The sequence below is a fragment of the Hyperolius riggenbachi genome, chromosome 3, assembly GCF_040937935.1.
Source record: "Hyperolius riggenbachi isolate aHypRig1 chromosome 3, aHypRig1.pri, whole genome shotgun sequence".
NCBI classification, from domain to species: Eukaryota; Metazoa; Chordata; class Amphibia; order Anura; family Hyperoliidae; genus Hyperolius; species Hyperolius riggenbachi.
This window is the reverse complement of record NC_090648.1, coordinates 180,949,626-180,963,406: the sequence shown is the minus strand read 5'-3', so window position 1 is coordinate 180,963,406 and position 13,781 is coordinate 180,949,626. Positions and strand designations below refer to the sequence as shown.

Below are 13,781 nucleotides of genomic sequence, written 5' to 3'. Positions count from 1 at the left end.
ATACAGTACAATACATTTTTAAACGTTATCCATGCTTATCGTTTAAAACCCCGCGCCCTTTTTTCCCAGCGCCCCTTTTTAACGTACGCTGTCAGAAGGCCTGAATCTATCTTATATGAGGACATTACTTCCATTATGTTTTACAATACATACATATGTGCTCAGTGCTAGTCTGAGTTTTGCAGCAAAGACATTCTCCTGTTTGAAGTGTGTTTGTAACCCTAAGGCCCGGTTCACATTAGCGGCTGCTATCCGGAATCGCCGTGCCGGAGCCGTGCCGGAGCCGGACCGCATGCGGACCGGACGAAACGGACGCACGGCATAGCAATGAAAGTCTATGCGACCGTTCACATGCGTCCGTTTCGTCCGGACCGGAGCTGGACCGGATCCGGACTCCGGCGTCCGTTCCAACATGCGCTATTTTTTGGTCCGGCTGGTCCGGCTGACGTATCTGGACCGGAGCCGGAATGTTGCATCCGGCCAATGGAAACCAATGAGAACCGGAGAGCGCACAACACACTGGCTATAAAAACCGGATGTTGTACCACACTTCCTATGCTGACTCTATGGTATGGTGGCCATTTTGGATGGGGACCACATGGCACCAGCGTTCACAGAGTGGAGCAGCAGTGACTTCATGCTGGAGCTCTTTGGCAGCAATATGGAGCAGGATCTGTCTGATAGCGAGGGGGTGAGCCCCTACACATCAGAAGACCTCATCCTACAGGTGCAGCAGGTACCAGCCCTGTGGGACAAGGGGGATGCGGACCACAGCAACATCAAAAAATGCAGAGGCCTGTGGAAAAAAATTGCCAAGCTGTATGTGGAGGACTTTGAGCACTTGAGCAAGAGACAGCAAGGCACAGAGGGTATGTTGACTAGAAGTTTTTTGGGGGGGCTTGTGGTTTAAGCTTGTGATGTATTCCACTTTTGCTATGGATTTGTGTCACCCACGTGTTGCCCACCCACCCGTGGCCCACCCACCTGTTCCCCACCCACCTGTACCCCACCTGTGATGTATCCCACCCACCTGTACCCCACCTGTGATGTATCCCACCCACCTGTACCCCACCTGTGATGTATCCCACCCACCTGTACCCCACCTGTGATGTATCCCACCTGTGATGTATCCCACCCACCTGTACCCCACCTGTGATGTATCCCACCCACCTGTACCCCACCTGTGATGTATCCCACCCACCTGTACCCCACCTGTGATGTACCCCACCTGTGCTGTATCCCACCCACCTGTGATGTATCCCACCCACCTGTACCCCACCTGTGATGTATCCCACCCACCTGTGATGTATCCCACCCACCTGTACCCCACCTGTGATGTATCCCACCCACCTGTACCCCACCTGTGATGTATCCCACCCACCTGTACCCCACCTGTGATGTATCCCACCCACCTGTACCCCACCTGTGATGTACCCCACCTGTGCTGTATCCCACCCACCTGTGATGTATCCCACCCACCTGTACCCCACCTGTGATGTATCCCACCCACCTGTACCCCACCTGTGATGTATCCCACCCACCTGTACCCCACCTGTGATGTATCCCACCCACCTGTACCCCACCTGTGATGTATCCCACCTGTGATGTATCCCACCCACCTGTACCCCACCTGTGATGTATCCCACCCACCTGTACCCCACCTGTGATGTATCCCACCCACCTGTACCCCACCTGTGATGTACCCCACCTGTGCTGTATCCCACCCACCTGTACCCCACCTGTGATGTATCCCACCCACCTGTGATGTATCCCACCCACCTGTACCCCACCTGTGATGTATCCCACCCACCTGTACCCCACCTGTGATGTATCCCACCCACCTGTACCCCACCTGTGATGTATCCCACCCACCTGTACCCCACCTGTGATGTACCCCACCTGTGCTGTATCCCACCCACCTGTGATGTACCCCACCTGTGCACATAAAACATACACAATGACCAATTATTAAACATCAATTTATTGTAAAAAATTAAGACATTTAAAATCACTTAAAAACTTGAAACTCCAAAATAAACACATTTCAACAAAACATATTAAAAACCAAACATTCACCCTCGTCCTGGTGGTGTGGTAAAATAAAGTCTCAGTTGGTCCCTGTTCCGCAGTGACACTACCCTTGGCCTGGTTGCATACCTCCGCAGGGGCATTAGTGGAAGCACATTCGGGGGTTCCGGAGTCTCTCTTTCCTCCTGCCGCACAAAGTTGTGGAGGATGCATGCTGCCTTCACCACGACAACTGCGTTGCCCGGTTTCAGCAGCATGGGCGTGTGGAACACCCTCCACTTTGACACCAGGATCCCAAATGTGCACTCCACCATTCTCCTTGCACGGCTCAACCGAGCATTGAAGTGTAGCTGGCTGGCATCAAGTCCCCTGTCTGGGTACGGACGCATTACATGGTCGGACAGGGCGAAGGCCTCGTCCCCCACAAACACATAGGGGTAGGCCGGTGCCCTTGTCCCAGGCCAGGGTCTGTCACGGGGGAGACGCAGTCTGCCTTCCTCCATCAGCCGGCAAAGGGTCGTACGCTGGAAAATTCCAGAGTCATTGGAACTACCGTACGACCCCACGTCCACGTACACAAACTTGTAGTCCGCATCTGCCACTGCCATTAGAACAATGCTGAAGTATTTTTTATAGTTGAAATAATGGCTGCCACTCCCCACGGGTTTCTGAATCCGGATGTGTTTCCCATCCAGTGCGCCAACACAATTAGGAAACTTGCACTCGGTCCAGAAGCCCTGGGCGATCCGGCACAGGCATGTATCTGGCCCTCAGTCGCGTCCAAAGGATCCTCGAAGTCCTCACGACGATGCCTGCCACCGTGCTCTTCCCAATACGAAATGTGACATGTAGCGATGTATATGTTTGTCCAGTTGCGATGTACCTACAAGAGAAATAATCGAAATCAATTTTTCATGTCGTTACAGGAGAAAGGTTCAAGACAAGGTGGCGCAATATACGTGATGCATACGTGAAATGGCTACGGAAGAAAAAACTTGCCGAACGAAGTGGCAGTGGCGGGGGAAGGAGACAAAAAGACTACCAATTTGCCAAGCAATTGTCTTTCATCAATGCAAGCCTGGAACCTAGACTGTAAGTACCACTACTGTGGGCAGGAACTGAGAGCTCATTTACTACCATGACTTCGGCCATGCATTGCTATAAACTGGCCTCAATTCCCATGGCTAGCGAACTTTTCTCACAAGCTTTATCAAATGTTGGGTAGAAACGGTTGATAAAGTGTTTGCTAGTGTTTGCTAGCTCTGTGAATTGACGCCACATGCTGTTTGGCACACCAATAAATATTGTTTTTATCTACAGGACTGAAGACAATTTGGAGCAAGAGGAACCGACCCAGGAGGCACGGTTCAGCAGTGAGGAGAGCTTGGTGGATGATGACGTCGCCGATGTAACCTATTGCCCCGAGGAGAGGAGTAGGAGGAGGGAGTCCTTAATCCCAACTCTCTCCTTTGATGATGACTTGGCAGAAGAGAGCTTGGATGTTGAGGTTGCAGGACCGAGTGTGGAAGAAGCTGCACCTCCACAATCGACCGCTATGGAAGCTCCAGGGGAACAAGAACAAAGTGAGGAGCACCGAGAGACTGCAGCACAACCAGCGCGCAGGGCAACCCCGACACAGGCCAGAGGACGGGAAGATGCTGCCACACCACCAGTGAGGACCACCACACCAGTGAGGCGTCGAGGTACCCTCCCCCCAACAAGGAGAGAGACAGAGTCCGAGATGTCCGGGGCTGTCTCCGGACTTCTCGGGATTCTTCAGAGCCACTAAACTCTCATAACCCGGCAGTTGCAAGATGAGGACAGGGGCCATATCATGGAGCAGTACAAGTCCCACATCACTTCACTGCAATGTGAGCTCGACGCTGTACATGGGCACTACAGGGACGAGCTTAAAATGATTCATGAGATGCACAGAGGAGAAATCGACCAACTGCGTGCGCAGCATCATCAGTCGGTGGGCCAGCTGCAGAACATGATGCAGCAAATGCATCAACAAAGCAAGGAACTACTGAAATTGCAGGCACACCCGTGTTTTCACACTGTGATGTCTCTAATACCATATTTGGAAAAGGTGCCTTCCCAAAACCTGATGGCGTGCCATTCCAATTTGCTGGAGGTGATTAAACAGCACATGGACACGCCATTATTGCAACCACCAATTTTTAGACCCCCACAACCAACAGCGGTGCCCACCTGGCAATCATCACAGATGTACACCGGCTACAGAGGCAGTCAATATGGGCCACCGCTGTCAGGGTCCAGCTCATCCACGACCAGCACCCAAGAGAGTCCAGATTTCCAGGCAGCAACTCCCACCTTTTCTAGTAGTGGTGCCGATACAATTTGAAAAAAAAAGTCAAATTGTTCCTGGACATGCTCCTCTGAATACCTCCGATCCTCGGAGGAAGGATACCATCACAGGGCTTTTTAGCCCAACCTTTTCCCTGCCCCATCTCCTTCAACCAAGGTTCAGAGGTGTTCAGATGACCATGTCAGGGAACTTTTGGTTTTGCTGGACTTGAACTTTAGGGCCTGGTGTCCCCGAAAGACACTACCTGGGTCACAACCTTGTGCCTGTTGCACTGCACCTGTAGTCCTGCACCTGTGCCTTTGATTCCTCTTGTTCCTTACTTTGTTGTTCCTAATCACTTGCACAAGACCCTTGGAGCCATGGGTGAAGGACACCTTCACTGGTCGGTGAGAGGCCTAGCCTTTTCACGGACCTGTGTCCTTCATCCATGGCTCAGAGGGTCCTGTGCCAGTGGTTAGGTTTTAGAAGCACTAATAATTTAGGGCCTGGTGTCCCCGAAAGACACTACCTGGGTCACAACCTTGTGCCTGTTGCACTGCACCTGTAGTCCTGCACCTGTGCCTTTGATTCCTCTTGTTCCTTACTTTGTTGTTCCTAATCACTTGCACAAGACCCTTGGAGCCATGGGTGAAGGACACCTTCACTGGTCGGTGAGAGGCCTAGCCTTTTCACTGACCTGTGTCCTTCATCCATGGCTCAGAGGGTCCTGTGCCAGTGGTTAGGTTTTAGAAGCACTAATAATTTAGGGCCTGGTGTCCCCGAAAGACACTACCTGGGTCACAACCTTGTGCCTGTTGCACTGCACCTGTAGTCCTGCTCCTCTGCCATCGGTTCCTCTTGCTCCTCACTTTGTTCTTGTTCCTAACCACTTGCACAAGACCCTTTGAACCATGGATGAAGGACACCTTGACTGGTCGGTGAGAGGCCTAGCTTTTTCACTGACCTGTGTCCTTCACCCATGGCTCAGAGGGTCCTGTGCCAGTGGTTAGGTTTTTAAAGCACTTCAATTTTAGGGCCTGGTGTCCCCGAAAGACACTGCCTGGGTCACAACCTTGTGCCTGTTGCACTGCACCTGTAGTCCTGCACCTCTGCCATCGGTTCCTCTTGCTCCTCACTTTGTTCTTGTTCCTAACCACTTGCACAAGACCCTTTGAACCATGGATGAAGGACACCTTGACTGGTCGGTGAGAGGCCTAGCCTTTTCACTGACCTGTGTCCTTCACCCATGGCTCAGAGGGTCCTGTGCCAGTGGTTAGGTTTTTAAAGCACTTCAATTTTAGGGCCTGGTGTCCCCGAAAGACACTACCTGGGTCACAACCTTGTGCCTGTTGCACTGCACATGTAGTCCTGCTCCTCTGCCATCGGTTCCTCTTGCTCCTCACTTTGTTCTTGTTCCTAATCACTTGCACAAGACCCTTGAAACCATGGATGAAGGACACCTACACTGGTCGGTGAGAGGCCTAGCCTTTTCACTGACCTGTGTCCTTCATCCATGGCTCAGAGGGTCCTGTGCCAGTGGTTAGGTTTTTGAAGCACTAATAATTTAGGGCCTTTTGTCCCCAAAAGACACTACCTGTAGTCCTGCTCCTCTGCCATCGGTTCCTCTTGCTCCTCACTTTGTTCTTGTTCCTAATCACTTGCACAAGACCCTTGAAACCATGGATGAAGGACACCTACACTGGTCGGTGAGAGGCCTAGCCTTTTCACTGACCTGTGTCCTTCATCCATGGCTCAGAGGGTCCTGTGCCAGTGGTTAGGTTTTTGAAGCACTTCAATTTATTAGGGCCTGGTGTCCCCGAAAGACACTTGGGCAGCTATGCCCTGCAACTCTTCCAGCACAAAGTTGGTGGTTGGTGTTCCTTAAAACTGACCGGGCTATACCATAGATATGTTATTTTTTTGTCTTCCATGTTGGAAGAATGTTTCCATGTTGGAAAGTGGTTGTTTTTGCAATAAAAAAATTTGTTTTTACATACCTCAGTGTGATGAGTAGTTGTTCTTGTGGTGTGACTGCTCTCCTGAACGTGGTATCCCTCTTCCTTAGGTCATCCTTCACCATCTCCAAGAGGGTATCAAACCTGTCAGGAGATGGAAAGGAAGAAGCTGTAAAGTCTGTTGTGGGACAAGGTGTTGGGTGGAGGATGGGGGAGGTGTGTTTACAGAGGTTTGGGAGTGTTGTGGAGGGTGGGGGTGTAGTGTATAGCTAGGTATACAGGGGTGTGGGGGTCAGGGTGGTGTGTTTAGCTAGGTATACAGGGATGAGGTGTTGTGGGTGTGAGGGTGGGGTGTTTAGGAATGGTGGGGGTTGGTGTATTTAGGCCTATATACTTACAGGGGAATAGACATCCGAGTGTAGCTGTAGAACTTCTGTGGGTGTCGTCTGAGGTCCCGGTAGAGGGCCTGGAACTCTCCCTTCCTCTGCCTCCTGGCTAGTAGAGGGTGCACCCACCATCTCCTGCGAGGAGCACGCCTTCTCCCCACATAGTAGTAGGTAAACAACAGGAAGGAGAGAATTCCCAGGTAATAAGCGTAAAAAATGACTGGATCCATGGTCCCAACTGCTGTCTCTGTATCCAAGGATGGTCTCCACACGTCCAGCTGTCTCCAACAATGACCCCAGAGCTTCTGCTGACCTCCCAGAACCCCAGGTATTTATACAGGTTGTTATCTCTTTAAGAATCCGGATCCGGACCGCAACCGTGTTCATACCGCACGGAAACCGTATGCAACCGGACCGGATCCGGACCGGATCCGGACAGGAACCGTACGGTTCAGGTCCGATCCGGCTCCGGTGCGGTCCGGACATCCGGTGCGGTTTTTGCAAAACCGCAAGTGTGAACGGGGCCTAATATTAGCCTTACTACAATATTCCTAGAATAGCTTTTCAGTATTTAAAGTGATTGGGGCTCTTAGGGCCCATTCACACTAGGTCGATTCCCGCAAATCGCCAGCACTTTTTAAAGCACTAGTGCTATTCTAACCTATGGCAGTGATCGCACTGCCACGATTGGTGCCGATCACAGGTGTTTTGCGATTAGCGTCAATCGCATAACACATTACCTGCAGCATTTTTGCTGCAATTCTGGAGCAATCTTGGTACAGTGCTTAATAAAGTGCTTTGACTCACGGAATTGTACAGTGATTTTACTGCACTAATTGCGGAAAAAAATCAACCGCGCAAAATTTTTACGTGTGAATGGGCTCTTACATCCTTCCACCATTATCTAAAAAAAAAAAAGTAGCTATCAAAGTTTTTAAGCCAAGTACACACGCCGGATTAAACTTGTCTGAGACAGATGATAAGGACTATATGCGGTGAGAATCTAGTGTGTGTATAGGAAGCTGCTGATGTCACCTAAAGATCCAGCCTCCTAGATCTTCAGCAACACTTATGCTTGACTGACTGTCCAGCAAATTGGTTTCCTAATCATCCAGCCTGCCAGAACGTGCTCTATCATGTGCCACACATCATCTCTGCTCCTCCCCTCCCTAACAGACAAATCACTAGCCCCTAGGCTCCAAACGTATTGTCACCTAAAACCACGTTTATGGTGGTGCATTGTAGCTTGCCGCACTGCAATGCACCATCTATAGTAACGGTCACAGTGTGGCAGGTGTGTTCTGACAGAGTGCGGTACCCTAACGCTCTGCATGCAGTTCATTACCACAAACCTCGCAATTTAACGGTGACAGTGAAGCATACTTTTCATTGACTGCTTCACTGTTTGCCACATGCTGATAATATGTGGTGCCGCTTACCAGATCCGTTGCGTCCTTGCTACAGGGAATGCAATAAATGGTCACTATGAATGTGGCCTATTGATCTCTGCACATTGCACACTTTACTACCTTTTCATGGCAGGACTGGGTTGCTTTAACATGATATCTGAAAAATCGCTATAGCTTCCACACATGAAGAACTAAGTACTTTTCCTACTTCTCTCGTTAATGACATTTGCTTACTAGAGTACAGTTTATATAATAAATATACTTAAATATAGTAATAAAATATAGACATTTATATTCTCATAATTACCTGTTTATATCTGCCTGGTAATAGTTCTTGTGGAAGTACTCAGCCAGGTGTGGGGTATTGCACAGACACTGTAAGATGGAATTCATATAACAAGTATTGCCCAGATTTCTCAAGCCAGTGAGAGCCGGACCAGCGCCTCCAAACACTGGGTTCAGACTGCGGATCTTAGATGCCGACAACTTTGTGATTTCAGCTTTACTGTGAGCAGCTGGCCTACAAAACAACGCTTGCTTTTAATGTAAACCCTGGTCATACATCTAGTCACAATCATACAGTTCTTCAGTGAGCTAAAAGTTGTGATCCTTGGTGGATCGATTCGGCAGACATTATTGTCCCCACTTACCCCACCACTGTGTGATGGCACTCCTGTGTCGCTCTGCCCCCTCCACCCATAGGAACGGAACAAGTTGCTAGCCTACAGGCTAGCAACACGTCTGTCAGCCTCTGCCCTGCAATGTTGTCTGAGGAGATCGGGTCCCAATCCCGCGGGGCAAGAATTATCTAGCGTGTTTGGGTATTGAGACTCCCACTGATCTCCCAAATCACTATGTAAAAAAACATTTAAACCTTCTCAACAACGCCTATGTCTTTATAAAAAGGATAAAAGAAATTTGCAGTGAGAAAAAAATTCTCCGCGGCGGCTTAGCCCAAACTCAGTTCGGGATTACCGCCAAGGAGGTTAATGGTGCGCCACAACACCAATAATATAACCATATTGAGAACAAGGATATATAGCAGAAAATATTTTTGAAGAGACAAAAAAAAGTTTCAAGATGATCTTAAATTTTAATGCATCAAAAAGTTATTTTGTAAAAACAGAGTTCACAAATCTTCAAATGGATTCATTTGTAAACAACATCCCATTATTAGTTCAGTGAAGCTGTAGCCGAGCGCGGAAAAGAAGACAGCGGAGACCAGGGGACTCGCGCCGGCCGGATCAGGTAATGTATGCGGGCGGCCGGCGGCGGCAGCTCCACAGACTGTGATCGGTTTCATGCTGAAATCAAATCACAATCTGTTTGTAGTAAAGGCAGCCATACGATCCCTCTCTGATCAGATTAGATCAGAGAGGGATCTATGTGTTGGTCGATCTGATGGAAAATCGACCAGTGTATGGCCACCTTTATACGCCAGAATATACAATGTCTTTATTGCTGTAGTTTAATTATCATATTAATCTTATGCATTTGGTGTAGTTTTTTTGCTTTGTTGTTAATTGCTGTTTTTTTAATGTTGCATTTTCTATACATTATAATTTAGATTACTACAATTGTTTGTAAAGGCCTGAAGAAGGTTCTTCTGAAATAAGTCGACGTTGTCGCCTTTCTAAACAATTGCATACTTCATCATATGTTTTATGTATCTAATAATGGGATGGTGTTTACAAAGATTAATCCATTTGATTTGTGAACTCTGTTTTTACAAAATAACTTTGTCTCTTCAAAAATATTTTCTGCTATATATCCTTGTTCTCACATGGGTGGGATTTATTGCCAGCATCCAATTTCTAGGATGGTTTTTACATAGAATCTATGAACCCCCCCCCCCCCCCCCCCCCCCTCATACATCACCGCACAGGGCCAGTGAGGGTGGGGTGAAGTCACTCTGCTTCACACTGTGGAGTTCAAATCTTCAGAGACTTAAGGTGCCCATACACTCGTCAGATTGGCAGCAGATAGATAAGAAATGCATCTGATGATCTATCTGATGCGTTTTTAGAACATTTTTTACCAGGATAGAATTCCAATAGATTTCAGTTTGAAATCTATTGAAATTCGATCTGATGGCATTTATTTGCCATCAGATTTCCATTAAGGCCAATGCAAACTGATAAGCAATCTCATTAGATCGACCTAAATTTTCCACCCAGCCAGTTCGATGGAAATCCATCGAAATCGATCGACATCTGCCATCGATCGGTCGATTGGCCAACCGATTTGCAAACGATCAATCGATCGATCGGGATTGATCGGTCGGCCAGAAAATCGGCTGAGTGTATGGGCCCCTTTACAGGGGACACCTGTGACAAGTAGGCTTGGGGGTGTCGGCATACATTGTGCTGTGGTCTCTACAGTTACTTGGGACACCACAAGTGGCAGTGTAATGGTGTGGGGAGGAACACTCCACTGTGCACGTTGTATCTACAGTATAGATTTTTATTAGAAAAATATAGGCTTGGAATATTTGTAACAGGACTAATATAACTTGTATATTCCAGTGGAGTTTCAGGTCTCAAGAGAAGATACATTAGAGACATATATAGCATGCCAAGTGGATGACAACCACACTTACTTATTGTCTCGGTTAATTACAGGTGTTGGCTTCCTCCTCTCTTCCTCCTTTATAGCCTGGGTTAAATCTGGTGAAGAGTAAGACCTTTTCAGCTTGGTTTGCTCCCTGTCTATCTCCTGGTGCACCTGAGGCTTAACTTTCTGAACTGGAGTGGATGAAGGAGCAGACGCTGGAGTCATTTCAGGTGGGTACATGTGAACTGTGTGAGTTGGGGAATGGTAATACCGGTAAGTACCAGTGACAGGCTCAAGGAACTGCAAGAGAGAAAAGCTTGCATTAGGAACTGATGGGATAAACATAAAGAAACATTACAAATGGGAAAAATACATTACCTTGACCCAACCTTCTGGCATTCCTGGAACAGTTCTCCCCATCTCTTCACTTCGTGCACGCATCAAAGGCTCCCTCTAAAACAATACACTCTCAGTTACCGCTGATATTTTATCAAGACTAAACAGAGTACATGTCCTAAAATAAAATGACAGTGCACCATCACATGCATACCCTCAATTTCGAGATTCTCTGAAAGTCTGACAGAAATCTGGAGAGAGTCAGACCCAGCAGTTATTCCAGCTGTAACCTGACAATGAAAGAGTTATGCTACCAAGGGTACTTTCATCATCGGAACCACTTTAAAGCATGCTCAGCCTTGGAAGTAAGGTATTGTGGGAGTCCAGCACTATCAATGTGCACACACTGAAGCCACGAAACACACACTCAGCCAGAATATAGCTTTAAGGCCAGAAATACACTAGGAGCGATTTTCTAAGTGATTCTTTTTTTTTTTTTTAAATGCATTTTATTGATGATTAGATATACATGCAATGAGAGATGTACAACAGAAAGAAAAAGTTACAATTACTACTATTGTATCGTCAAATAACTTGTCATGCATAATTTTCTTCAATAAAAATCTAAGTCACATAGTAGTCTCATGCATATTGTCCTTCTTGTTGATTCAATGTAGACGGAAAGGCAACAATGGTAAATAGCCCCATCAATAATATAACAGTAGTTCTTTTTATAATCCTCTTTCGCCATTTTCAACTCCAGCAATATCAGAAAGAAAAAACGTATGCAATAATACAATAAAATGAAGAAATATTGTTTAATACTAACAACCTAAAGCACTACCTGCGCTATTATGCCGCCTACCCCTCACTTCATTCGTCCTCCTACACCCCTCATATCTCCAGGGAGCCTAAAGACCCTCCAATTTTTTGTTTTAGATACCATTCCGTTCCTTCCATTGGTCTCATTAAATCAATAACTTGATCTCTAGTAAATAGTTTTTCAATATATTTTCTCCATACCTTGAAGAACCCTTGTATGGATTTATATGAAAATTTGTCTAAGTTTAGTCTCTCCGTATGAAGAAGGTGATTTAATATATTTTGTACCAGAGAAAGGGACGGAGGGCTTTCTTCCAACCACTGCTTTAACACTTCTTTTTTTGCCGCTAATAAAAGAAAATGTTCAAATGTAGATAATGGTAACACTTTATCTATATCAGATAGGGAGGTACTATGAAATAGGCACAGCAGAAGATCCCTTTTCCTTTTAGATCCAGCTACGGAGCTCGAGAAGGCCAACACTTGAGCCCAGAATAATTGAATAGGTGGGCACAACCACAACATATGATTCAAATCAGGAGAATTATCTGAACATTTGGGGCATTTGGAAGAGGCCACCAGCGTATCATGCCTATACGGACCCTTCATTGGTATATAAGCTCTATGAACAAATTTAAAATACATTTCCCTCCAATCATCCCTTGAAATACATTTTCTGACTGATATCCATCCTTCCCTTGCCGCTTTGTCAAACTCTTCTTTCGTTACCGTATATACTCGCAAGCAAGCCGACCCCCCAACTTTTACCTGGAAAACCAGGAAAAATGATTGACCCTCATATAAGCCGGGGGTAGGAAATTCTGTCCGTGCGATCCCCCCAGTGTGTCCCGGTATAGCTAGTATAGTGCCCAGTGTGGGTAGGTGGTGCCCCAGTATAGCTAGTATAGTGCCCAGTATGGGTAGGTAGTGCCCCAGTATAGATAGTATAGTGCCCAGTATAGCTAGTATAATGCCCAGTATAGCTAGTAACTTGCCCCAGTATAGTGCCCAGTATAGCTAGTATAGTGCCCAGCGTAGGTAGTATAGTGCCCAGTATAGCTAGTAACGTGCCCAGTATAGCTAGTAACGTGCCCAGTATAGCTAGTATAGTGCCCAGTATAGCTAGTATAGTGCCCAGTATAGCTAGTAACGTGCCCCAGTATAGCTAGTATAGTGCCCAGCGTAGGTAGTATAGTGCCCAGTATAGCTAGTAACGTGTCCCAGTGCAGCTAGTATAGTGCCCAGTATAGCTAGTAACGTGCCCAGTATAGCTAGTATAGTGCCCAGTATAGCTAGTAACGTGCCCCAGTATAGCTAGTAACGTGCCCCAGTATAGCTAGTAACGTGCCCCAGTATAGCTAGTATAGTGCCCACAATAGTGCCCAGTATAGCTAGTAACGTGCCCCAGTATAGCTAGTATAGTGCAAAGCGTAGGTAGTATAGTGAAGTCCCCCCCCCCCTGCGGCCGCCGCTGCTATTACCTTAGCTCGGCGCCGCTCCTATTCCCCTGTCCTGCTCGTATAATCCACAGCAGCGCGCCCCACGGCGGCTGCTGTGATGAGGGAGGAAGCCGTAGAGAGAGCGGCTTCCTGTAGCGGCGATGTGTATCGCCGTTACTATAGGAACCACTCTCTCTCTACGGATCCCTCATCACAGCAGCAGCCGTGGGGCGCGCTGCTCTGGATTATACGAGCAGGACAGGGGAATAGAAGCGGCGTCGAGCTAAGGTAATAGAAGTGGCGGCCGCGGGGGGAGCGGGGAAGCGGAGGGGGGGGGCTTAATTTTTTTTACACACTCGCAAGCAAGCTGACCCACCCAACTTTTGACCCACTTTTTGGGGGTCAAAAATTCGGCTTGCTTGCGAGTATATACGATATATTGATTAGTGTTGACCTTTTCTGGATATGCCTCTTGAAGGATAACTTCACTGTCCTGACTTCCCTAACTAGGGAATATATCCACGAAAAGACTTTGTTTGCTT

At 47.5% G+C, this 13,781-nt stretch overlaps 1 protein-coding gene across 3 annotated transcripts in view; it reads right to left on the bottom strand.

The window, feature by feature from the left end:
- Nucleotides 1-13,781, bottom strand: part of USP8 (ubiquitin specific peptidase 8) — a 102,877-nt gene that overhangs the window by 24,223 nt on the left and 64,873 nt on the right. For all 3 annotated transcript variants that reach the window (XM_068275382.1, XM_068275383.1, XM_068275384.1), the window contains exons 13-15: nucleotides 11,021-11,095; nucleotides 10,689-10,942; nucleotides 8,397-8,609 (exon numbers count right to left, since the gene is read on the bottom strand). In XM_068275382.1, the coding sequence (XP_068131483.1) occupies nucleotides 8,397-8,609; nucleotides 10,689-10,942; nucleotides 11,021-11,095 (542 nt within the window). The remainder of the gene's footprint in view (nucleotides 1-8,396; nucleotides 8,610-10,688; nucleotides 10,943-11,020; nucleotides 11,096-13,781) is intronic.